Source organism: Arvicanthis niloticus, chromosome 4 (genome assembly GCF_011762505.2).
Source record: "Arvicanthis niloticus isolate mArvNil1 chromosome 4, mArvNil1.pat.X, whole genome shotgun sequence".
Taxonomy (NCBI): domain Eukaryota; kingdom Metazoa; phylum Chordata; class Mammalia; order Rodentia; family Muridae; genus Arvicanthis; species Arvicanthis niloticus.
The window spans coordinates 42,494,925-42,522,397 of NC_047661.1; the positions used below are offsets into that span (position 1 = coordinate 42,494,925).

Genomic DNA, 27,473 nt, shown 5'->3' on the forward strand with positions numbered 1-27,473 from the left:
CTGATCATGGGGTTCCTAATGGAGGAGTTAGAGAGAAGGCTGAAGGAGATGAAGGGGTTTGTGGCTCCATGGGGAAAGCAACAATACCAACCAACCAGAGCTCCCAGGATCTAAAGGACTAGCCTGGGAGCACATAGAGAGAGACCTATGGCTTCAGCTGTATATGTAGGGGAGGATGGTATTGTCTGGCATAGGTGGAAGAGGAGATCCTTGGTCCCATGAAAGCTGGATGCCCCATTGTGGGGGAATTTGAGGTGGGGAGGTGGGAGTGGGTGGGTGGGAGCACATCCTCACAGAAGGAGGAGGAGGGGGGATGAGATAGTGAGTTTCTGGGGGGGATGAGGAAAAGGATTACATCTGAAATGTAAATAAAATATCCAATAAAAAAAGAAGAACTTGCTACTCTGTAATGTTTTTGCTCTTAATATAAATTATCAATAGATACTTCAAGGTACACTCTGTTTCACATTAAATCACAGTTGCATAACCTTGTAATAGTGGACTGATCTTGGTGATTAATCTTCAGTGAGTGTTGCTACATTGTCATTGACTTGGACAGATTTCTCTTCTACCTTTGTCTTACTACTTACTAATTTATATATGAGATGGCATTTGACTACTCACACAAAGAAATTTGGAGAAGACTTATCATGACGAACAAAACTCTGTGCTTTGCATTCTTTTTTATGTTCTTTGCTTATCTTAATTATGTACCCATACCAGGAAACATTGAGGAACCATGGAAAGTGAGAATCGTAGATGCTGGCATGAAAATATCATCACTTATGGTAATATATTTTTCCTGAAAAATTGGGAAGCTTTGTTACAAATAGATATGAAATTTCCTTTCATCAGTATTTTGAAAGATACTTTGCTTTTCTTTAGTGCTATATTTACAAATTACTATAGTTCATTTGGTTAGAATTTGAGTTATTCATTAACATGCTTTATTGTTTATTGAAGGAATCATGGTGTTTTAAGATGCTATTTCTAAAGTTAATAATGTACTCACAAAACAAAAAAATTAGTTTTCCTAAAAGAATATTTGGGTTCAGATTTTTAAATATATTTGATGCTTTATCAGGAAACCTAGGCTCACATATTTTCATAAATTTATGTATATAGACAATTCATATTATAAAATTTTGTATATATTAAACCTTTCATTGTTTTAGTGTCTTTCCCTCCTTCTTAGGTAATTCTTAAGCTTCCTATATTCAAAAACTATTCTTTAGCCAAAGAATTGATCAATATGAACTGTGTTAATAATCAACTTAATAGTAATGATAATTTCATTCCAACTCTATACAAGTGTTATGTTGATATTAAAATAATTACATTTTAATAATCAAAAAATGTTATGATAGTGGCATTTATTTCTTTCTTTTCATATCATTTAACAATTATTTGTATAATAATTGTAGAGCTGTATTTTTATGTTATAATATCCCTTCTGTAAAATCCACTAGAAATGTACCCTGTGTACTGATGAATGGAGCACATTTCTTTTTTTGAGCAGAAAGTGTGCTATATGGCACATACTCCCTGATATGACTTAGAGATCCATGTAGCTCAAAGGCCACATTTGGAACCTTCTGCTACTGTTGTCTGCTTTAGGTCCATGTTGCTGGCATTGAGACTTTATAATAATGACAGTGCCTGAATTTGAACTCAAGAATACACTTCATTATCTTTTTACCAAAATATGCTTCTGTCTGGAAGCCTTTGACTATTATGACAATGGGAAAGTTTGAGAAATAGAGATGAGCAAATAATGAATGATCAGAGAAGACACAGCAGTGTATGGTAGATGAGGAAGACATGAATATTGGGCTGCAGAAGGATGGTAATCTTCTCATGCTGGACAACTGCCCTATTTTCATTCTGATTTCTGTGATAATATGCCATGGCAAAGGGAACCTAAATGAGAGAGTGTTTAATACAGTCCATTATTCCAGGAAGATCAAGTTTGGGGTCTTAATGTGTAATCAAGAACAGAGAAAAATGGAAGCATGGATGTTAATATTTAACTAGTTATCTAGGCTCAAAATCAGGGAATGGAACCACTTACATTACAGGGCGGTATATTGCTACATCCATTAATATAATCAAACAATCCCCCATACACCTGTTCACCAGTCAACATGGTCAAGACAAGCCTTTATTGAGACACTCTCCTAAGGTGAGTCTAGGTTGTATGGAGTTGACAGTTGAACTAATCATTAAAATAGCTAACACATTTATTTTTGAGTGCAAAGTTAGCTGAGTTACCCTGGTTTGGGTTTCTTAATGCCTCATATTATTGACTTGGACAATATAGGAAATAAGGGTAAACAAGCTCTATTTTACAGAAAAATTGCTACATCATCATTATTGAGTAGTTTATATATTACTAGACTCCAAAGTGTCCCAATGGTTATCTCCTGTCAGTATAAATGTATTATGTGACTTTTGTGTCCTCGAATGTAAAATAGAACCATGAAACATGTAACTGTACATTGTTTTCCTTACACATGAATGTATATGAAAAAATTATTAGTTATTTAAATGATCATTCCAGTTATTGACAAGCTTCCACAGGGAGTTCAATTGATAAGTATTTTGCTTATGATTTTTACAGCCAGCATGACTCTCTTTTAATTATTATCTATGTGTCATGTCAGGTGTGAAATGGTTGTAAATATGGCTGCATGACACAGTTTCAGCTGCAGGAGCACCATCAACCTGAATATTGTATCTTCTGCTTTTCAGTATACAGATGGCATTGGTCTTTCTTGAATGCTTGTTTATTTTGCTTTTTTCTATACCCTATTTGTCCTTAAATATAATTTTGATTTTTTTCTCTGGGAAAGGGGATGAGGAAATTACTAGAGAAGGAAATGGCTTTGGTAACTATTGAAACAAATTGTTCTGGCCCTGGCCATTGAAGCAGCTAACCCAGGTATAACAGGACAAGGAGTCTAGGTGTAAAGGCTGACTGCCTTAATTGTTCTCTGGGAAAATTTTTGCCAACTCATGATGATAATTAAGCTGCACAAGGAAATATCTGATGCAGGAAATGTTTTTGAGAAACCTGAAGCTTTAGTAGTTAAGAGAATAATTGAAGACCACAAGGAAAAGGAACACTAGGCCTGGGTCACTAAGCACAGGGATCACCATAGAAAATATGAGGGACAGGATAGAGTAGAAATACCTGGGTATGCTTGATTAGTGAACACTGATGAGAGCCCCCATGAGAGGGGATCTCTAACAATAGCATGTTTGATCCAGAAATATTGGAAAAATTGGAAGTGTACATATTTATCTACACTAAGCTTATCAAAACAAGAATTATTGATCCCTCTATCCTGAGACAATTAGACTAATACATGCTACTAAAATATTCTAGTAACAAAACAAATTATAATTACTTTAGTTGAACTAACTATATGTTAGAAAAACAGAAATACTAAAGAGAGATTTATTTCAGCTATAGAAATGAATAGAGATGCTTTTATCTTGTCTTTTTTATTGGATATTTTATTTATTTACATTTCAGATGTCAGATTTATTTAAGGAAAAGAAAAGAAGCTTCTTGGTAGCATAAAAATGGAAACTTAGACTATTAGTAATATAGTAACTAAATAAGTACATTTTAACACTGAAATGAATTGAAGTCCAGGAAGATAGCTTGGTGGGTAAAGTACTTGCTGCACATGAAGGAAAACATGAGTTTGGATCTCTAGTACCCACATAAAACTAAACAGAGTAGTGTTTATTTGTGATCCTGCATCTCCCACAGTGGTATGGGAAGATAGGGGAATTCCTGGAAACTTGTGGACTAGCAGAACTGACATATGCAGTAGCAAAAAAATAGAAACAAACAAACAAACAAACAAACAAACAAGGAATGCAGACCATAACTCACACAATATGGAAACTGAAAAATGATAGCTGAATGTATTCTTTGGCTTCATAGACACATATATGCCTTCAAACACACACACACACACACACACACACATACACACACACACACACACACACGTTAAAATTTAATAGTTATAACTAGTCCTTCCAGTCTGTGCCAGTGCCATGATCATAAATAACTCCTTCAAAGAAATACAGGAAAACACAGGTAAACAGGTAGAAGCCCTTAAAGAGGAAACACAAAAATCCCTTAAAGAATTACAAGAGAACACAACTAAACAGGTAAAGGATTTGAACAAAACCATCTAGGTCATAAAAATGGAAGTAGAAACAATAAGGAAATAACAAAGGGAGACTACACTGGAGATACAAAAACTAGGCAAGAGATCAGGACCACAGAATACAAGAGATAGAAGAGAGAATCTCAGGTGCAGAACATACCATAGAAAACATTGACACACTGTCAAGGAAAACGCAAAATGCTCCTAACCCAAAACAACCAGGAAATGCAGGATACAGTAAGAACACCAAATACACCCAAGAGGGGTAGACAGCAGGAATTAATCAAACTCAGAGCTGAAATCAACCAAGCAGAAACAAAAAGAACTATACAAAGAATCAACAAAACCAGGACCTGGTTCTTTGATAAAGTCAACAAGATAGATAAGCCCTTAGCCAGACTAACCAGAGGGCACAAAGACAGTATTCAGATTAATAATATCAGAACTGAAAAGGGAGACATGACAACAGAAACTGAGGAAATTCAAAAAAAATCATCAGATCCTATTACAAAGGCCTATACTCAACAAAACTGGAAAATCTGGATGAAATGGATAATTTTCTAGACAGATATCAGACACCAAAGTTGAATCAGTAGCAGGTAAAACATCTAAACAGTCCCCTAACCCCTAAAGAAATTGAAGCAGTCATTAAAAGTCTCCCCACCTGTAGGACTGTGAAAGGATAGCATGGTTTCTGGTTGAGCACCAGCTAGAGATGGCCCAGAGTCCCAGCAGCCTGGAGACCCCACAGGTTTCCCTGCAAGGTACAGTATACATTTTGGTATGCTCCCAGACTCCAGGCTCCTGACAGGAGATGGAAGACTTCCATTGATCCACTCCTTTCAGGCATGTAGGACAACGTCTCTACTAGCCCCTCCACAGGTAGAGAGCATGACTACAGCTACAGAGCCTCAAGATAGATCTTCATGTTAATGAGAATCCTAAAGGCCAGAAGGACATAGCCAATTAAACATTCCTTTTAAGATCCTCCTCCTTGCAAAATGCATTTAACCTCAGGCCTGCCCTGAGAATACTGGGGTATCATTTCATCCATTTTCCACCATGACAATAAACGTTTTAAGGCTATGGACTATCTAGCTCCTTTGGGACCTGCAGTAGGGAACTGTGGAGAAGGTTTTCAACTACAGAGCTGACATCTAATCTCCCAATGATGACTGCTCTATGCTTCCAGCCACAGATGCCACAAATTCATCCCCTAAGAGTCTCATCTCTGCAGGACCCAGCCAGAACTCATCTCTCCCCCCGCCCCCTTCAGCTGTGGGCCTATCTAGCCCATGTACTCGACTTAATTTGGCCTTTCCGCGGCCTCCCAACCGTGTCTGGGAGTCCAAGGGCCTGAGAACCAAGGAGTTCCCTGCCACCTTTTGGCCCAGAGACCCCTAACCTAAGAAGTCCTGCCACCATGGGACCTCAGACTGTTCCCCACCCCTGTAGCAGAGTCTCGAAGCTTCACACAGCTCAACATCACACAGCTCTAGTGAAAACTACTTCGTGGTATTGGTACAGAGACAGGCAGGAAGATCAATAGAAGAGAATTGAAGACCCAGCAATAAACCCACACACAATAAACCCTATGGTCATTAATAAACCCACACTGCCCATGGAACTTTAAAACAATATCTTCATAAAATAAAAATGGGGGAGATATACTGGCCCGACCCACGAGCCTAGTAATTTGTGGGGGCAAGGAGGACTGCAACCTGTAAAAAGAACGGGCGAGAGAGAAAGGACTCAAGGAAGCAATTGCTTGTCAAGAGTTGTGTATTAGAGCACAAAGCGCTTTTTTATAATACATTTTACAAGGAGAGGGGGTAAGAGGGGCCAGGTGGTGGAAAAATACAGAGAGTCTTTGGACCCAATAGACATCAGAGGACCCTGGGGTGGAAACACCCCGGGATGGGCCCAAGGAAGGTGTTGAGGTGTCCAGTGGAAGGAGGAGGGCCTGTGCAAGGCGCTGTCCCTGGCGGATGTGAAGGGGCCCTCTGGAGCTAGTGGCCAATACTTTAATTTCTCCAGAGTAATCGTTATCAACGATTGAAAGGAAGACGGTAATGCCTTGAAGTGTGGCAGACACTCTGCCCAAGATAAGATAATAAGTCTGGGATGGGGGGTGGGGGTGCAAAGACACCAGTAGGGATTATCTGGCCTCCTCTTCCAGCTTCTAATATTGTATCAGAGGAGGCACAGAGGTCTAATCCTGCGCTCCCTAGGGTAGCCCTATGGAGGGATGAGGCTGGTTTGGGAGCTGTTGATGAAGGGTTTGGTGTGGCCCTGCCTGGCTATTCCCCGAGGCTGGCAGGAAGGACACTGGCTGAGGGGTCCGAGGCTAGCCCAGCATCCTGTTTCCCTGAAGGAGAGGGAGGGGGTTGCCCAGAATATCAGTTTTGGAATGGCAGGTATTAGCCCAGTGTTTGCCTCACTTGCAACAAGGGCAAGGGGTCATTGGAAGTGGATGCTCTCCCCTCAGTTGAGAGGGGGGCTGAGCCATGGGTCTACCCTGAGGGCACTGTTTAGCAAAATGACCCAGTTGACCACATCTGAAACAGATGGATGCATTCGCTCCACCACTAGTGGCTACTCCCACAGCCAGATTGATGGCTTGTGAGACCTTTTGGGCAAAGAGATCTACATCCTTGCAGATATGGATCATCTCATCTAAATCTTTATTTTTATATTTTCCTCGAAGGGCAGCCCTACAGGCAGAATTAGCATTCTCATATGCAAGCTGTTGGAGAAGTTTATTTTCTCCCTGGCCAGGTCCCAAGGACCTCTCAGCTGCCTCCAGGAGGCAAGCAACAAACTCTGAAAACTCTTCCTGATTGCCCTGAATGATCTTAGTCAAAGGAGAAAGAACAGAGCCTTTCATAGGAATGGCTCTCCAGGCCCTCATGGCTGCTGAAGAGGACTGAGCTAAGAGACCCAGAGAAAATTTTTGTTGTATTTGGTTAGAGGCATATTTCCCTCGACCTAGGAGTTTATCAAGCATCCATTTGATGGAGGGCGAGCGGAGCCTGTGCTAGAGAGATTGGCTTAGGCCTGAGACCTGCAGAGATCAGCCCAATCAGCTTGCCAAGAAAGGAACTGTCCCCTAGTCAGGACAGACTGTGCAAAGGTGAGCCATTCATTGGGAGTTAGATATCCCCCTCCACAGAGACTCTCAAGAAGAAAAAAAGTAAAGGGAGCACTGGGGCCATAGTTCCTAATGGCCGAATTTAACTTTTCAAGATGTTTAAAACGGAGTTTTTTGAAAACTGTGGAGTCACTTGTAGAATCCTCATTATCACTCTCATTTTCAACTTCTGAATTGGACACCGAGTACCGGACCAAGCGAAGGGGGGTGGGGGTGGGGGGGGGTGGGGGGAGTCAGCGGAGTCTGCCCGAGACTCGGAATCAGAAGCCACGGGTGTCTGTGAGGGGGAACCTGCGATCTGGTGACAGGAAAGGCTAGGCGGAGGGAATCTTGAGAAGGGGAGGAGGAAGAGCAAAGGACCAAGACGCTTGTTTTTGGAGGCGGAGAATGTCCGTCAGCTCACGAACCTGAAAAGAAAGGCGGTCCCGCATATCAGAAAGAGAGTTAGGCAAAGTGGCAGGAAAGGTCAGAAAAGCGAGCGTGGGGAGGGGAGCAGAAAGCGCAGTAGAAGTCCAATCAGGATTATAAAAGCAGGCAGCTTCATCTTCAAGGGTGGCGGTGTCACTGGGATCCAAAGGCTTTGGGTAGGGGAGTGCAGCCAAAGCTGTTGGAGCCATGGGCTGCTGCTGCTGCTGCTGCTGCGGCCTCCTGGGGAGCCCAGCCTAAACTGTTGGCTGAGGGAGTGGCAGAGGAGAGGAGGAATGGCGCTTAGTAGCAAGGCAGGGGGGACAGAGGGAAGCAGATTTTTTAAGGACAGGGTTGCAAAGGTGAGTGGAGAAGGGAGACTGCAAATCAGAAACGGCTGAAGAATCATAAGGTGGAGGCTGAGAAATCTGAGGAGGGGAGTCAAGAGAAGTCAAATCTGGATAGAGGCGAGGAGGATCAGAAGGAGAGGTGACCTGATCAGGGGGAATGTCTATAAGAGTGAAAGAAGAGAGGTTTGATGAGATGGGCAGGCAGAATTAAGCTGAGACTGTGACAAGCAGTATTCAGCAACAGACAAAAGTTGTCGTTTCCTGGTATCCCTGTCTGCATTTTCAATAATGTCCCTAATAATACCCCAGAAGGAGAAAATTGTTGCAATAACAGTAGCATCGCCTTCACTTTTGATTTTCTCATTTAATTCACGACCTACCTTCTGCCACTTCTTGGGATGGATGGTAGGGCCATCTATCATAAACCAAGGACACTTCTCATCAATAAACACACAAAAAACCTTATGAGATCCTTTTTCTTAACTCTTATTCCTCTCTCTCTCTCTCTCTCTCTGAGCTCATGTTTGAGATCCTTTATGAAGGAAGCCTCCTTTGATAGAGAATGACCCATTCTTATGGGACGGAATGAAAATGAAGCTTACCCGAGGATGGCAGGTCACCGGTGATGATCGCCCCATTCTCTGTGGATGTCCTGCGCACTTTCCTGCTAAGGGTCCGTCCAAAGGGGTCCGTGCCTCAAGCCTCACGTCTGGGTGCCACCTGGCCCGACCTGTGGGCCTACTAATTTGTGGGGGCAAGGAGGACCACAACCTGAAAAAAGAACGGGCGAGAGAGAGAGAAAGGACTCAAGGAAGCAATTGCTTGTCAAGAGTCGTGTATTGGAGCGTAAAGCGCTTTTTTATAATACATTTTACAAGGGGAGGGGGTAAGAGGGGCTAGGTGGTGGAAAAATACAGAATCTTCTAGGCCTGTGTCCTGAAACAATGTGCGGTCTAACTGTGTTTCTCAAAAGATACGGTACACTGCTTTTCCCAGAAGACACGGTATGCTGCTTTGAATCTACCTGCAGTTGCCAAGCAGGATCTTGTGGTTGCCAGGCAGGATGAAGCTGCAGGGGACATTGTGCAGGTGGGGAGAGGTAGAGGGTGAGGGTAAGAGGCAAGGGTCCTGGCTTCTGACAATATACCACAAATTTATTTAAGTCATTTTCTTTTTATTGTAAATTTTTTTTTTAAAAAAATTGAATGCTAAGGAATTTCCTGCTGAATGTCTATGGCACCCTACAACTAGGCATACTTATGCCTAGATGAAAGGGAAGTATCCACTTACTAGCATTTGGCATGATCCCAATCAGGTATTAATATGGGGAAGAGGGCATGTTTGTGGGGTTTTGGGGTTTTTTGCAGGATGCTGAAGGTCATGGTGGCTGCCAGAGTGAAGGGTGAGACATGCTGATGCCGGGACAAAAAATGATGCTGACCTGTGAGATTGCCGAGTGCCCTGACAATGGTGACTGGGGAGCTGTATTGGACATATGTTCCCGACCCACCTTTGCTTACCTATACTCCTGATGGGACAAACTGCCTTGTCTCAGGTTTTTAGACCTTGAGGGATAGAGAATCAAAAAGACTAGTTATAATGACTCTTGTACTTTTCTTAAATGTGACCAGTTATTCGGACTCAATCCAATATTGGAGATAACAGTCTTCATTTGGAAGGCTGGTTCTGGACATTTTCAGAGACATATTTGGAAGTTAGCTGCAATTCTCTATTCTGTTATGTTAGCAAGAGATAAAGTTGGGACAGAATCTGGATTTGAAATGAGTATTAGTACATGTGTTAAGGGTCTTTCAATGGTCAAGTTAAAATGACTTTTGTTTCTTCTACAGTATTTAATGTAAGTTGCACTGATTGTATACTTTCTAATTGTGTTAGTGTTTTGAAAACATGGCATGTGCATTACAGAGGTCTATCAACCAGGTTTTGTTTTATTGTCTTGAGTATTAGAGAGCCTTGGTATTCTGAAAAAAGCTGGCAAGTAATGGAAGAAGTGAGTCAGGTTTTAAGGAGAAGCAAGAGGGTAGTGGGCTTGATTATTGCTGGTATAACAGCTTTAATTACATTAGTTGCTAGCACCACTGCTTCTGCAATAGCATTGACACAAGAAGTTAAGACAGGTACTTTTGTTAATCATTTAGCAAAAAAATGTTACTGTGTTGAATATACAAGAAGATTTAGACAGGCATTGGAACAACAGATTGATGGATTGATGTTCTTTATCCTATTCAAATTATTGGAAGGAGGTTCAAAGTTTAAGAGTAAGGAGCCATCCTAAGTGTCATGCTAAATACTATTGGATTCCTGTTACTACTAAAATTTACAATGATAGTCATTATAATTATGTTGGGAGCCGACTTTAGCAGAAAGCTGCTAGATCAACTTTGCAGCCATCTGGAACCATATACCCTGACGAAAGATTTGGTTTTCAATAGCCTACAACAGCTAAAGCACACTCTGATATCCCACATATTTTGTGTTGCTGTTTACTGCCCCCAGCTGCAAGGTGCACTTGGTAGTCACGCCTACAAGACATGCAGTTGACGTGCTGTCCACGTGCTATCTACGCCATACATGCTTATAAGGCGCACGTGCTATCCAAGCCTGCAAGGCATTGCGGTGCACGTGCTGTCCACGCTATAGACGCCTGTAAGGCTTACGTCATATCAACACCTACAAGGCACGTGGCAAAAGCCTATAAATAGCTCAGAATTCCCTTCAATAAACGAGACTTGATCAGAATCTCTGTCTTGTCTCCATTCTTCGCGTCTCTTCCCCTTTATCCCCACCCTCTCTCTCGCTAGACCCTGACCCTCGGACCGGACAGTTTGGCGCTCAACGAGAGGCAGCGGGAACGAGAGACCCAGTGAGGGACGTTACTGGAAGAAGGTGATCACGAATCTGCTGAGTTGAGAAAGGTAAGGAAAATGGGACAAGAAATTAGTCAACCTGAATCCAAAATTAGTCAGCTTGAATTCAACTCTGTTTCGGTTTTGTTTACTGCTCACATGTGTTAATTTTCTGTTTTTGTTCTTGAATGCTGTCTTTTTTGTTCAAAATAAAAAGAAGCGTAAGTTAGATTCCAAAATACAGCCAAAGGTTGATGACAATTTGTCAGAGCCAGATTGTGCTGACTGAGAGGAAGAGGAAGTCAAATTTTATGACGCTGAAATGCCCTTTCCCTATGTGCCTCTACCTCCAAGTGCTCCCCCAATGGAGACAATGGTTGTAGATCCTAAAAAGGAGTTACAGGACAAAATTACTACCCTTAAACAACTGATAGAGTTAGAAAAAGAGTATCAGGGCTTAAGTAACCAGTTACAGAAATTAAGGACAGGGAAGAGGTCTCAAGAGACTAACTGCAAAAATCCCCCAGATTTTCATGTTCCTCAACCTGGTCCCTATCCTCTAGCTTTAGTTCAGCCAGAGGAGGGAGACGCTAAGGCTTTCCCTGTATCAGAGACCAGAGACGCTCAAGGGTTTGCTTGGAGACATCACACAGGGTTTAATTTTCAAATTATTAAAGAATTAAAAAATGCAGTATCTCAATATGGTGCCACTGCTCCCTTTACTCTTGCAATTTTAGAATCTGTTGCAGAGGAGTGGCTAACTCCTAGTGATTGGAATATGTTAGTGAGGGCAGTTCTTAGTGGTGGAGACTATCTTATTTGGAAATCAGAGTATCATGAGAATTGTAAAGAGACAGCTAGGAGAAACATTCAGGCAGGCAATGGTTGGTCCTTTGATGCCTTAGTAGGAGAAGGGCAATTTGCTTCTAGTGATAACCAGATGCAATATGACCCAGGTTTATATGCTCAAATTAAAAATGCAGCCATGAAGGCTTGGCGTAAACTCCCGGTAAAGGGAGACCCTGGTGTATCTTTAACAGCAGTCAGGCAAGGGCCTGATGAACAATTTTCTGACTTTGTTCATCAATTAATGACAACAGCAGGGAGGATTTTTGGCAATGCAAAGGCAGGTGTAGATTATGTGAAACAACTTGCATATGAAAATGCTAATCCTGCCTGCCAAGTGGCCATTAGACCTTATAGGAAAAAGACAGACCTTACGGGATATATCAGACTCTGTTCTGACATAGGTCCCTCTTATCAACAGGGCTTAGCTATGGCAGCTGCTATGCAAGGAAAATCTGTAAGAGATTTTTTGGCAAATAAAGACAGAAAGGCAAGTTTTAAATATGGTAAGCCTGGACACTTTGCAAGAGATTGCAAAGTAGAAAATGAGTTAAGCCAGAGACAGCCCAGAAAACAGCCTGGGCTCTGCCCACGTTGCAAACGTGGAAGGCATTGGGCTAGTCATTGTATGTCTAAAAGAGACGCACAACGTAACACCCTTTTCTATGATTAGGGAAACGGGAACAGGGGCCAGCTCCAGGCCCTGAACCAACACAAGCCAAAACAGGCTTATGGAGCAGTCAGTGTCCTACCAGCAAATACCAATCCCTTTCTGAACTTAGTCGAGCAACACCAGGAAGCGCAGGACTGGACCTCAGTTCTGCCACCCACACAGTATTAACCCCAGAAATGGGACCTCAGGCTTTATCCACTGGAGTGTTTGGACCACTCTATCCAAATGTGTTTGGCCTGATAGTGGGAAGAAGCAGTACTACTATGCAGGGATTACAAATTTTTCCTGGAGTTATAGATAATGATTATCAGGGTGAGATTAAGGTAATGGCGCAGGCAATTCAGAACATAGTCACCATTCCTACAGGAAAGAGGATAGCTCAACTATTGTTACTTCCATTGTACCCTACTAATCACAAATATAAGAATCCTAAAAGAGGGGATCAAGGTTTTGGTTCCACTGATGCATACTGGGTACAGCCTATAGTTAAACAAAAACCTATGATGACAATCTGGCTAGATGGAAAGGCATTCCAAGGCTTGGTTGACACAGGAGCTGATGTGACTATCCTAAAACAAAGTGATTGGCCTGCTACCTGGCCTCTGACCCCAACCTTAACCAATTTAAGGGGTATTGGCCAAAGTCAAAATCCACTACAAAGCTCTAAGGTGCTAACGTGGAAAGATAAAGAAGGAAATACAGGAAATATACAACCCTATGTCATCTCAGGCCTTCCCATTAATCTCTGGGGCAGAGATCTGTTATCCCAGTTGGGATTGATTATGTGCAGTCCTAATGAAGAAATCATGGCTCAAATGGTAAACTCTGAGCTTTCCCCAGACAAAGGATTAGGAAAAGGTGAAGATGAAATTATTCATCCTACTGAAGTTTATGGTAACAATGAAAGAAGAGGCTTGGGGTATTTTTGATGGGGGCTACTGATTCAGCTGCACCCCTAGGACGTTGTGCGGATCCCATCACCTGAAAAGGGGACTCGCCCGTCTGGGTGGATCAGTGGTCCCTAACCACCGAAAAATTACAAGCTGCCCAGTTGCTAGTGCAGGAGCAATTACAGGCAGGGCATTTGGAAGAGAGTAACTCTCCCTGGAACACCCCAATATTTGTCATTAAGAAAAAATCAGGAAAGTGGAGATTGTTGCAAGACTTGAGGGCTGTTAATGCAACCATGATTAAAATGGGAGCCTTACAACCTGGGCTGCCCACACCGGTGGCCATACCTTTAGGTAATTATAAAATAGTTATAGATTTAAAAGACTGTTTTTTTACTATCCTCTTACATCCTAATGATAGAAAACGTTTTGCTTTCAGTATTCCCTCTATAAACTTTAGAGAACCTATGAAAAGATATCAATGGAAGGTATTGCCTCAGGGTATGGCTAACAGTCCTACCTTGTGCCAAAAGTTTGTGGCTTCTGCCATAGAGGGTGTTAGAACTATGTGGAAGCAAATTTACATGATTCATTTCATGGATGATATTTTGATAGCTGGAAAAGATGGAAAACAGGTACTCCAGTGCTTTGATGATCTTAGAACAGCTTTACAGACTGCAGGGTTACAAATAGCACCAGAAAAGGTGCAATTACAAGACCCATATACCTATTTAGGATTTCAGATTAATGGTCCAAGTATTATTAATAGTAAAGCCACACTGAGGACTGATTCCCTTAAGACACTTAATGATTTTCAAAAACTACTGGGAGACATTAATTGGCTAAGACCATATTTGAAACTTACAACAGGAGAATTGAAGCCTCTGTTTGATATTCTCAAGGGAGATCCTGACCCTAAATCTGGCAGGGCTCTAACAGAGGAGGGTAGAAAAGCCTTACAGAAGGTAGAGAATGCTATTTCATCCCAATTTGTAACTCATATTAATTATTCTAAGCCTTTATATTTTCTTATTTTTAACACTAAACTGACTCCTACTGCAGTTTTTTTGGCAAACTGCACCCATATTATGGGTTCATCTTCCCTCATCCCCCAAGAAGGTTCTTAATCCATACTATGCAGCGGTAGCAGATATGATTATGTTAGGCAGAGATAACAGTCAAAAATATTTTGGAAAAGATCCTGATGTCATAGTACAACCTTTTACAAGGCATCAGGTTGATTGGCTTATGCAGAATTCTGAAGTCTGGCCTATTGCATGTGCCTCATTTGCTGGTCAGATAGATAATCATTATCCACCAGATAAATTGGTTCAGTTTTGTAATCATCATGAATTTGTTTTTCCATCTCGTACTGCACATGAACCTATCAAGGAAGCATTGCTAGTTTTCACTGATGGTTCCTCATCAGGAACAGCTGCTTATGCCTTTAAAGATCAAGTAATCTCCTTTGCTACATCATCTGTGTCAGCTCAATTGGTTGAATTACATGCTGTTATTGCTGTTTCAAGCATTTCCAAATCAACCCATTAACATTTATACAGATAGCTCATACATAGCTCAGTCTATCCCTCTGCTAGAAACTGCTGCACAAATAAAGCATTCCTCAGAAGCAGCTGATTTGTTTTTACAGTGCCAACAATTAATTTTGAGGAGAAAGTGTAAATTCTTTATAGGACACCTGAGAGCCCACACTGGGCTACCAGGTCCTCTCTCTGAAGGAAATACCAAGGCAGACCTAGCTACTCGAATAGCTGCAGTGACTTTATCAGATCAAAAATCTAATTTGGATCAGGCCATAAAGGCTCATGAGTTACATCACCTTAATTCTAAAACCTTAAGAGTTATGTTTAAAATTACCAGAGAACAAGCTAGACAAATTGTCAAACAATGTCAATCATGTGTTAAACTTTTACCAGTTCCTCATTTGGGTGTAAATCCAAAGGGACTGATACCAAACAGTATCTGGCAAATGGATGTTACTCATTATAATGAATTTGGCAAGCAAAAATATATACATGTATGTGTAGACACATACAGTGGTTTCATCTATGCAACATTACAAACTGGAGAAGCAAGCAAGCATGTGATTGCTCATATGCTTGCTACAATCGCTGTAATGGGTGTGCCTAAACAGATAAAAACTGACAATGGCCCAGGTTATACAAGCTCCAGTTTCCACCAATTTTGTGAAAGATTGGGAATACTACATAAAACGGGTATTCCATATAATCCACAGGGCCAAGGTATAGTAGAAAGGGCACATCAAACCATTAAATGTCAATTTGAAAAAATTAAAAAGGGGGAATGGTACCCTACCAAGGGATCCCCCAGAAATATCCTTCATCATGCACTCTTCATTTTAAATTTTTTAAATTTGGATTCTGAAGGAAAAATCTGCTGCAGATAGATTCTGGCATCCTGATACAAAAAAAAAAAATTTTTTTTGCAACAGTCCTCTGGAAAGACCCATTAACTGAAACCTGGAATGGGCCAGACCTAGTGCTTATCTGGGGAAGAGGTTCTGTTTGCATATATTCCCAAACTGCAGATGCTGGATGTTGGCTGCCAGAGAGACTGATTAAACAAATAGACAACAATAACAAATCCAGGGAGGAGAAACCCCCTGAGAAGCGTATTTTTTCTTCACAGGAAACATAAAGATGCTTCACAATTGCCTTCAAATTGGAACAGATCAACGAGTAAACCTGACTTGGGAAGTTATCAGTGCTGAAGAAGACATCACCACCCATATCTCCAGGGTGGCTCTATTGGACTCTTGATTCCCTGACTTATGATTTAGTGGGGAACTAGATTGTTTTAGATTTAGTGGGAATTTAGATTAGGAGAAAACCCACTACCACAGTTACTATAGTTGTTTTTTGGGTTTGAGATTGACTAGAGCAGGAACAGGGATTTCCTTAGTTTTCTTTAGATCAAAGCTATGATCAGTTTTGTATTTATATAGATTTAGATTCTGATATAAGACATTTATAAACAGAATAGAAGAGACTTACACTTTTTACTCCTCTGATAGAGGGAGTTATGTGTTACCCTTAAAAAAGAGTGTTGCTTTTATACTGACTGTTCAGGCATTGCTAAGTCTCTTGTCTCTTGGGTTAATAAGGTTCAACAAACTGATGGCTTTTGTACGAGATACTACTCAAATGAAACCCATACAGGTCCACTATTACAGGCTGGAAGTAGGGGACTCTGAAACCTCTGTCATCAAGACTGATGAGGATTAACCCCTAACTTACGCGCTAAGCCGGATAGTCAGTGACGGGTAAGAGAGCATACCGAGACCCTTGCCCCTAAAAGAAGGGAGGCCTCACCATCCTAAGACAGGAGCTCAACCAATGGCTGTTGAGTATCCAAGGACGGGAAAGGGAGGCTGGGGTCCTTTGTTCCAACCTAGGACAGGCACGGTTTCCGTAAGTTTTCCCAGCCTTCCCTTTTGAAAAAAATTTAAAAAGGGGGACCTTTTGGGAGCCGACTTTAGCAGAAAGCGGCTAGATCAACTTTGCAGCCATCTGGAACCATATACCCTGACGAAAGATTTGGTTTTCAATAGCCTACAACAGCTAAAGCACACTCTGATATCCCACATATTTTGTGTTGCTGTTTACTGCCCCCAGCTGCAAGGTGCACTTGGTAGTCACGCCTACAAGACATGCAGTTGACGTGCTGTCCACGTGCTATCTACGCCATACATGCTTATAAGGCGCACGTGCTATCCAAGCCTGCAAGGCATTGCGGTGCACGTGCTGTCCACGCTATAGACGCCTGTAAGGCTTACGTCATATCAACACCTACAAGGCACGTGGCAAAAGCCTATAAATAGCTCAGAATTCCCTTCAATAAACGAGACTTGATCAGAATCTCTGTCTTGTCTCCATTCTTCGCGTCTCTTCCCCTTTATCCCCACTCTCTCTCTCGCTAGACCCTGACCCTCGGACCGGAACGGGCAGTACGGGTTGCAACATAATTAGGAAAAAGTTTAAAGATACTTGCAGGGTATTTGGCATAATTCTAACACCTCTCTGGATGTTTTAACTTTGTATAGTGAGCTTATGAATTTAAAGAATGATGCTCTGCTGAGCGTTGATGTGGCAGATACTGCTGACTAAATTACTCATCGCCTGAGGTCAGTGTTTCTATTTTTGTCAAGCTTCAAGATAGTACCAACTTAGATAAGGACAAGTGAATCATAGGCAGAGTCATAGTGACCTGTCCCCTGAATCTTCACCCAGCCGGTACCCTGTTCTGAAAGATATTTGTACTTCCCCTGAACACCTATGCTCCTATGTCACTCCCTTCCCCATATCCTGCATTTTTGTGTTTATAACCCCGGTGTTAAAAAGTAAAAATTATGATTTGATAATAATAAAAAAAAGAATGGCATATATAGCTTGATTATGCTAGCCCTTCCTGTCCTGGGAATACTTTTATTTCTGTCCATTGTGTTAAAGCTTGTCTTTAACAACATCAACATGTGGGCAGCCAAAGTACATGACTTGAAACTAAAAATGGACCCCCCCAGACAGAGTTATCAATTTAACAGGCTGGCAAGCCAAGGACAGGTAAGATTCTGCACAGAGCCTTACCAACCTAAGACATAGTCTATTGCTTTTAAAAATGAGATTACTTATGTTCCAAATATTTGGATGCTTGAGTTTTTTTCAAGCTTGAAAGTTCATATATCCATGGGATGAGTTCCCTCTCTTCTGCTGAAATTGTTCTCAAAATTTTCTCTTTCTACTTTTATGTCTTCTTTTTTTTGCAAGACTCAATTAGTTTAATTAGTTTCTTAACATGAAGGAAGATTCTGCACAAGGACGAGGATAACTACACCCCTGAAGAAAGCGACACCTCCCCCAACAACCATTAGTGTCAGTATTTCCATGAGGTTGGGTTGGGACTTCATGAACAACTCCCATATCTATCATGAAATGTTGATTGCCCCCATCTTATGAAAGTCTTAGCAGATGAAGTTAATGAGATTTCTATAGTGTAAGTGATAGTACATGTCGTAGGACATGTAAGAAGTCTCATTTTTCAGAGTCCAATATTTTTATGTTTTTCTAAAGTAAGGATGATACTTATTTCTCCCAGACCCTTCTTAGTTTATACACTGCTCAACATCATGTCCTTTTACAAAATACTTTGTATAACTCAATTAGTTCTGTTAGTGCTGCCTATATGTGTATAGATTTAGAGCCATATATTGGAGCCAGGGCAACTTACCCAGAGCCATATCCCTCAAGGTACCTGATTTCCCCATCCCCAGTAGCTATGAACTGCCAATAGCTCTTAAGCTGGGGTTAGGGCCTATTGAGTCACAACCACCAATCTATACTTACATATTGTTTGGTTTGTTCATGTGTGTGTCTCATGCAGATAACCAGAGCATCTTTGAGTTTATAAGTGCAACTGCCTTGACATTTATGGAAGACACTGTATTTCAGTAGTCTTCCACTTCTGGGTTTCCATATCTTTCCTCACCATCTTCTGAGATGCTCATATAATCTGTGGCAAGGGCTATGCTATACACACTACAGCATAATCTTTTCCCATTTCATCTCCATGTGCATTTAGTATTACTAACATTAAAATATTAATATTTACATTTGAATGTTTTTAAATAGGCCATATTGTTGGAAAATATGGGTCTTATGAAATTTGAAGAATTTTTCGTCATGTTAATGGGAGTTCAAGATACAAGGCCAGTTTCAGATGAAAACATTACAGTGATTGACACAGACTTCGGTGACATTCCTGTTCGTCTGTATTTACCCAAAAGGAAGTCTGAAAGACAGAGACCAGGTATAATTCATATTCATGGTGGTGCCTATGTCTTGGGAAGCTTCAGTAAGTATATGTTTTAAATATGTGTTTTATTTGATTGCATTTATTATAGTAAATGGACCTCTGTGCATTCTCATAAACTTGATTCATTTCTCCTGTGCTGTGGGGCCAGCCCCAGCATGTAGGGAGGGAAATCTTCTTTCTTCCTGAGGCAGTGGAGAGGGAAGAGCATTGGCAGGGGTGAGACTTGGTCTTAAGAGATTTGGGGTAAGACTTTGTCTTACAAGATATTTATGGTTGCTGTATAATAAAAGTTTAATTATCTAAGTTGCTATGCTACCATAGCTGACCAGCCTTCTGTGATCCTCTGAGGCCAGAAACTGGTTTCTGGCACTTAGCACCTCATCCTAAAAACAGCAAAGGATTAAGTAAGTAGCCTTTGTACTATCTGAGCAGGAACTGCTAGGATCTAACTTATGCCTGCTAGTCTGAGGTCACAGGAAGAAAAGACACTTAGAGAAGTTATTATAGAGTTTATTATTAAGTGTAAAAAATTCCCTATGAAGTCTATCTAAGGGGAAAAGAAAAAATGTCCTAAGTGGGGAAAGGAAAAAATTCTAATAAGGGAAAAATTCTAGGCGGGGGGTGGGGTGGGGGGGAACTCTTCATCTTTGCCTCCAGTACTTACGCATCTTTCAGAGTACATAGTCACATGTTACAAAGTTCATCACAAGTTCACACCAAAAATCAAATCATAAATTGAAATAGAAGTTTACAACAGAGAATGTTTACATGCATATCCATTAGGAGTAATTATCTGGCTAAACATCCATCACCTGTCTAGCTCTATAGGTTCACTGAAGGTTTAAAACTATAAGTTATTAGTGTTGTTTTGTACAGATAAACCCAGGCAATATTTTATCTTCTGTCCTAGCACCTATAATAAATCATTAGTTCCCTTTTAATAACCTTTGGTTAATTGTTTTACAATCTCTTGGGATGTGTTCTGAGTAGGAGAAAGTCTGGTTTTACTATCTAAGAGCAATTAACTAATGACACTTGGGAGACTAGCAGAGTTCTCATTGCAGTTATGACTATCAGAAAGGGATCTAATAGCAGTCCCATTATAAAAGAGCTTAATAATCATTGATATAATTTTAGAAATTCTTATAGGATCATCATTAAGACTTAAGAAGTCATCTATTTGTGTATATAGCATCACTACAAGACAAGTACATCTTCATGGATCTGCAGAGATCTGCTCCAAAGGGTGGGCTATTACTTAGTGATTGTTATATTTGTTTAATAATAATAGGAAAAGCATATCAATAGCAGGAATCTTTCCTAAAATAATTTGCTTACAGCCTTGCTGAGTAAGGGCTCACTTGTTGCAGATTATATAATAATCCAAGGCAAGCCATTTCAGGATGATTACCCGCTAGTTATTAGCTTGTCCCATTATGGCTCCTGACACTCCTGCAGTGTTTCATTTTCCCCTTAAACAGTTGATAGGAGTGACTATGCTTATGTTTTATAGAATGAATACAATTTTATGCTCTTTAAGTGAATTGTAGTTTGCCAAAAAATTTTGACATTGGTTTTCGTTAAGATTCTAAATATAAATTTACCTTTTCTTATTCCCACCTCTTTGTATAATCACTAGATACAATCCATAAATAGTTTCTGTAAGAAATTACACAAGCAGGAATGTGCTGACTGATTTTAACTACAATTAAAATTTTCACTTATATTCAGAAAAGTAACTTAAAGTTTATTTGTAAATGTATTAAATATGAGTATTTAAAAGTCTAAGCCTTGCATAAGGGAAAAAGCTTATTTTTTAAAATTACCCCAAGAAGTATATATAGCAAGTTGAAGTTCCATTATTAAAAATTACAGTAATTCTAAAAGATCTTTAAAGATTGATTATGTGACTATCTGATTTTATGAATATTATAGTGATGGTTTTAACATTGTTTTCAAGTTACTTCTAGAGTTCTGATTTAAAGCCAGTTTAATGGATATAGCAGTAGTTAGTTACTTCGAGAGAGTCAAGACATACACTTTTTTCTCTCCCAGAAAAAAATCAGCAAAAATAGTTTGTTACTACTACTGAAGCTTTTGGGATTATGATCTTTGCCATTGCTCAGTGGTTAGTGTTGGTGCAATATTGCCTGGTGTAGTTTCTTTCCGTATTGCTCAGGCACACTCCTCTTGATGAATCCTACCCCACACAAGAACAGAGCATGATGCTTGTAGACTATGCTCTGCAGCAAGGGTCATACGAGTGAGCAACACAAAGAAGCCAGTGGAAGTTTTCTGAAAGAACAAAAGTGGGTCATCAGAACACAAGTTTGCTTATTTCATTGTGACCAAACTGAGTTTGTCTTCTAGCCCAGCTCAGGAGTAATTTAGGAGGCATAATAAGATGGTCCTGTTACTCCAATTTTCCTATATGTGGCGACAGAAGTATTGATTGGCAGGTTTTCATCAAGTAACCACAATTCAAATAAGTTATGATTCATAGATGTGTCTGGGTTTTCATTGCTTGGCTTTTATGGAGCTCTGTTCTACACTTTTTTTCTTCCATTCCAGAGAGTCTGTCTTATGATTCCATGAACCGAAAGACAGCCAACAAACTTGATGCTGTTGTTATTGCTCCAGAGTAAGAGACCTGAAAAATCCTTATTTTTGTGATATTTTCCCTCCCAGGATAAACTTGCTTTATAGTCCAAGTCTCATAGTCCTCAATGGTGGCTGGGCTACTGCTAGGAAATTTTGGTTTATAATTTTTTTTTTCCTTAGTACTATAATATCAGTGAGTCCTCAACAAAGCACAATTTTGCTTTTATCTCTGCCATGGTAGACACCTGTGAGATACAGAGGAGTAAGCGTCTTTGTGCATAAAGCAGTGATAGCTCTGGGAACAAAAAGCCTACACAAGTAATATACCTATAATCTATACCCATCATATCTGAGGGGTGCTGGGCTTTATTTGACATAATAACAAAAACAATGTATGTTAGGACGTTTTCTGGGTCCAGTGAATATTAGAACCAATGCTGGGACCATTCAAATACTCCAATCACCTTTTAAATGACAGATCTTAGTATTTTATGACTTTTGCTGCTCAAATGTCCAACAATATACCAGAAAGTTTAATATATGCCTGTTACTTTATGACATACTGGGTGTATTCTATATTTCTTAAATCCCATCATGAAGATGGAGAAACATAGCTTTTACTTGCCAATATTATAGTACAGAAATTAGTTTGCAAAATTTTAGACATGTGCAGAAACACTATAAAGAATTCTGACTGACAGTATTATAGAGTCAAGTAGCAAGACTAGAAAGTTCAGTATTGTCCTGTTCACAGCTACATCTTCAAAGTAAATGGAATTACTATGTCTGAGAAATTTCTAAACAGTAATGATAGTTTGCTTTCCTCATTATAATTTAGCCAATATTTACACATTACAATTTAAAGAAGCTTTTTAAAAAGCAGAGTACAATAGGGTATATCTAGTTTAAGCATTTTACAGTTTTTTAGGAAATTTTTGTAATTCTTGTGAAATATAATATTTTAATGTTGGTTGGTTGATATTAAGCTACTTAAAAACACTTGGACACATCTTAAAATTTGAAAATTCAGAAGGACTGTCTGGATAGTATTGTTTATTATTGTTTCAATTAACTGTGTATAATTGAAGAAATCAATGGATATTTTAGTGTCTAAAAGAGAGAGTTAAAAAAGTAAGACAGCTCAATTTAGGTGTGATTCTATAAAAGAACACAGTGAGAGGTGGGCAAGAATGGAGAAAGTACAAATTGTGATACTATTTTGTCTTAAGACTTATAGTATTTTAGCAATATACTGTACATATTCATATATTTTCTAATTTTAAATTCCTTGAATTATCTAATCAATAATCATGAATTGCTTTTGAATCACCAACTCTATTGAGGGCCTGGTGAAGCTTACAGATTTTTTGAGGGCAAAGATGTATGTTATATAAATCTTCTCCCAATAGAAACAATACCCCAAACCCTTTAATCCAAAATCTACTTCTTGTTTTAAAACTGAAATTTTTAGTAAGCCCAGGTTAATTGTTGGAATTAAATGTTCAAAGTGGGATAATTTAAAAAAAAACTGGGGAAATTAAGAGATAATTGAAAACATAAATTTAATCATAATTTTTCCACTGGTTTTGTTTGTGTGTTTATTTGTTTGATTAATTTACCTTTAAAGCTACAGACTTGCTCCTCAGCATCTATTCCCAGCTGCCATTGAAGACTGTATTTTTGTGATCAAGTTCTTTCTCCAGGAAAAAGTTCTTGAAAAATATGGAGTGGATCCCACTCGCATCTGTATTTCAGGAGACAGTTCTGGGGGCGCCTTGGCAGCAGCAGCGACTCAACTGGTAGGTTGTATGTGTTATATATAATAGAAACCAGCACAGTTTAGTCCTAAAAGAGAAGAATCTATACAATGTAAACTACCCCAGTAAATTTATTCTTTTTGCATGATTTTAACTTTAGTTTTGGCTTTAAGTAAGTAAATAAGTAATAATAAGTAAGGATTTCATAATCCTCTCTCTCTTATTGATCTGTCTGTCTATCTCTGTCTCTGTGCTTTTGTGTGTGTGTGTGTGTGTGTGTGTTTATTGAGTATTGAATCCAATGTCCAATGTGTGTGCTTGTTAGACAAATAGTCTACTATGGAACTATTTAGTTACTTCCTTTTAAACTCTTCTCAAGTTGGCCTACCTTATCATACAAAGTTTAAAAACATACCAATGACTATGAACTACCATTTAATATAAGCTTTAATGCCAATTTTTAACAATAACTTGTAAAAATCTCTTGTGATGTTGGTGTCACTGTACATGATGTGTATTAATTGCTTTCTTGTCCCTGTGACTAGAAAAGATGACAAGAGCAGCTAAAGGAGAAATGAGTTATGGGCTTATGTTGTGACAAGGTATATTATGGTAGAAAAGCAATGGACGTGGGACGGGGTTTATCTTTGGATGGAGCAGGAGGGTGGAGCTGTTTGCTGACATTTCTCCAGGACACAGAAAGAGTCATGAAGCAGAGGACATAAAGAAATGGTGCCCAGTGGCTTGTTCCCCTGGCTTGCTCAGCTTGCTTTCTTATATTATGCAAGATGGAACCTCCCATAGTGGGCTAGGGATATCAATCACTTGTTTAGAATATACTGCATAGTCTTACCCATAGGCCAGGGTAAAAGAGACATTTTCTTTATTGTTTCCTCCTCTCAAATAAATCTAGCTTTTGTTATGTTTTCAAACAAAACAAAACAAAACCGGCCAGGACTATTGAGTTCTTGTTACCTTGACACAGAAACACATCAGTATTCAACTCTAGCCTTTCATCTCTTACTTATTTCTAATATCTTACGTTAATATTACTGTCTCAATATTCAACACATTTCAACTTTAAAAGTCCCAGAAATTCCATGACTTTGACAGTTTAGTCACTATAAAATATTCAAAGTCTCTTTAACATTCCAAAGTCTATTACTGTGTGCACCTATAAAATAATAAATTAACTAAATAACTTTTGTATTTCAAGAAGGAAGGATCAGAGCATACTCACAATCAGAACAAAGCAAGAAAAATGCTCAACATAACAAAACTCGGTGTCAGACACCGAAGAGTCCCTATATAAGCTTGGAAAGGCGGGCCATAGCACATGTAGCATGTCTCGTAGTCCTTGTCTAGCTTACCTTCATAGCTGTTGCTGTTCATCTTAGAAACCCCATGTTACTGACATCTAAAAAAAAAAAAAAAAAAAAAAAAAAAAAAAAAAAAAAAAAAAAAAAAAACCAAACCAAAACAAAAAGCTATGGTCCCCATGGCAACTGGACTTAACAAGTACTGAAAGAGCTTTTCCTGTACTCTCTTCAGAGTCTTGGACACTCACATGGTGCCAAGACCCAACCTCCTTTCACGACCCTTTCAGACCTTAGGCTTCTATGTCCCCTGAGGCTTCACATTCATCAATAGCCTTTATGGTTCTCTCATGGTGCCTACCAAGTCTTGACTACTCCCCATAACCCCTTCATTCATTTAAAAATCAGTAAAATCAGTACCACCTGGGAAACTGTATATTACCAAATTCAGTGGCCAGCAGCAAGTAAAACCTTGGCCCCACCTGGAGTGCAACCTCTACGTATTGACCCTGAGGAAACACTTCCCAGAAGATTCTCTTCTTAACCACAGCCGATTCTTCAGCCCAAGCAACCAGTATTGATTGTCTCAGGTAAACAAACATTTTCACTTTAGTGGTTCTTAATTCAAAATATCACATAAATGGCCGTGATAGAGATTTTCAAATTTCTGGACAAATGCTGCTTACTGGCTTGATCTTCATGGCTTGCTCGGTCAGCTTTGTTATACAATCCAGTCCAGCCCACCAGAAGCTGTATTGCCCACAATGGGATGGGTCCTCTTACAGTAATCACTAGCTACGGAAATATGCCACAGGTTTGCCACAGGCAAATCTTACAGAGACATTTTCCGAGTAGCTATATCGTCTCAGATATCTCTAGTTTGTGCTGATTTGGCAAAAACTAATCAGGACACCCATCACATACAGTTTGTGCAGTCCATACATTCTTGGATGTTTTGGCTTTGCTCAAGGGTGGAGAAGTCACGAGGAACCGCATCCTTAAAGAAAACATACTCCCCCTTTCCCAACATTCATCAAAAATCAATAGCTCCTTGGATAAATTGAGACTTTGAGAAGTCAAATTTAATGATGTTTAAGGATTGACACATATTATTTGCTAAGTAAATTTAATAATTTTCATAGGCACTAGAAATCTAAGCATACGTGTACTTCAAGTTCACAGGAAGGGCATAACCACATTTATAATGATCTTACTTTTTTACACAGATAAGTATAACATCTCTTTGTATTTTTACTTTTTTCTTTTAAATTTTTACTTAACTTTTTTTTTTAATTATCATTTTTTTTCCATGTATGAGTGGTTTTGCCTGCATGTATGTCTGTGCCCCAAGATGCATGCAATGCTCAATGAGGCCAGAAGGTGGCAATATACTCCACAGAAACTTGAGGTTTTGACAGTTTTGAGCCACCATGTAGGTACTGGGATTAAAACTCTTAACCGCTCTTAAACTGCTGAGACATTTCTACAGCTTGGCAACATGTCTGTCATTAATAGCAAATTATAATACTTTTTACTAAGAAAATAAAAGAGTACATGATTTTAGAATTTCCAAAATCTATTAATAACATTTGCTAATTAAATGTGCAGAATAGTTTTCTTTTTAATTCATAGTTATATTGGTTGACCAATGATACTGAGTTTCATCTGAACTGAACCTTTAAGAACCTTTCATCTGATGATTTTTTCTCTTCAAGTTTTCTTTTGTTTCTTTTATTCAGGAAAAAAATTTAAAAAGTTTCTGTTTTAGAAATATAATAAAATCATGTCTTAGGCTGTATCATATTTATTATTGGATATTTTATTTACATTTCAGATGTTATCCCCTTTACCCATTTGCACCACACCCAGAAACCCCCTATTCAACCCCCACTCCCCACCTATTTCCTCCTCTTCACTCTCAAATTCCCCCACACAGGAGCATCCAGCCGTCATGGGATCAAGGACTTCCTCTCCTACCTATGTCTGACAAGGCCAGACAAGGCTATCCTCCCCTACATATACAGCTGGAGCCATGGGTCCCTCCCTAAGGCTCCCAGGCTGGTGGTTTAGGCCCTGGGAGCTCTGGTTGGTTGGTATTGTTGCTCTCCCCATGGGGCTGCAAACTCCTTCAGCTCCTTCAGTCTTCTCTCTAACTTCTCCATTGGGAACTCCATGATCAGATCAATGGTTAGCTGTGAGCATCTACCTTTGTATATGTCAGTCTCTGGCAGACCTCTAAGGAGTCAGCTATATCAGGTTCCTGTCAGCATGCACTTCCTGACATCCACATCAGTGTCTGCCTTTGGTGACTGTACATGAGATGGATACCCAGGTGGAACAGTCTCCAGACGGCCCCTCCTTTAGTTTCTGTCCCATACCTTGTCTCTATATTTTCTCTAATGAGTATTTTGTTACTCCTTCTAAGTAGGACTGAAGCACCCATACTTCCTTCTTCTTAACACCCATGGTCTTCCTTCTTCTTAAGCTTCATGTAGTCTCTGAATTCTATCTAGGGTATTCTGAGCTTTTGGGCTGCTGTCCACTTATTAGTGAGTGCATGCCATGCGTACCTCACTC

At 39.7% G+C, this 27,473-nt stretch overlaps 1 protein-coding gene across 1 annotated transcript in view; it reads left to right on the plus strand.

Annotated features, from left to right (window-relative positions):
* The first annotated feature begins 650 nt into the window (after nucleotides 1–650).
* LOC117707763 (arylacetamide deacetylase-like 2) overlaps nucleotides 651–27,473 on the plus strand; it is a 32,298-nt gene continuing 5,475 nt past the window's right edge. Inside the window, exons 1-4 of the mRNA XM_034501287.1 lie at nucleotides 651–788; nucleotides 19,039–19,261; nucleotides 21,794–21,863; nucleotides 23,451–23,622. Coding sequence (XP_034357178.1) covers nucleotides 651–788; nucleotides 19,039–19,261; nucleotides 21,794–21,863; nucleotides 23,451–23,622 — 603 coding nt within the window. The remainder of the gene's footprint in view (nucleotides 789–19,038; nucleotides 19,262–21,793; nucleotides 21,864–23,450; nucleotides 23,623–27,473) is intronic.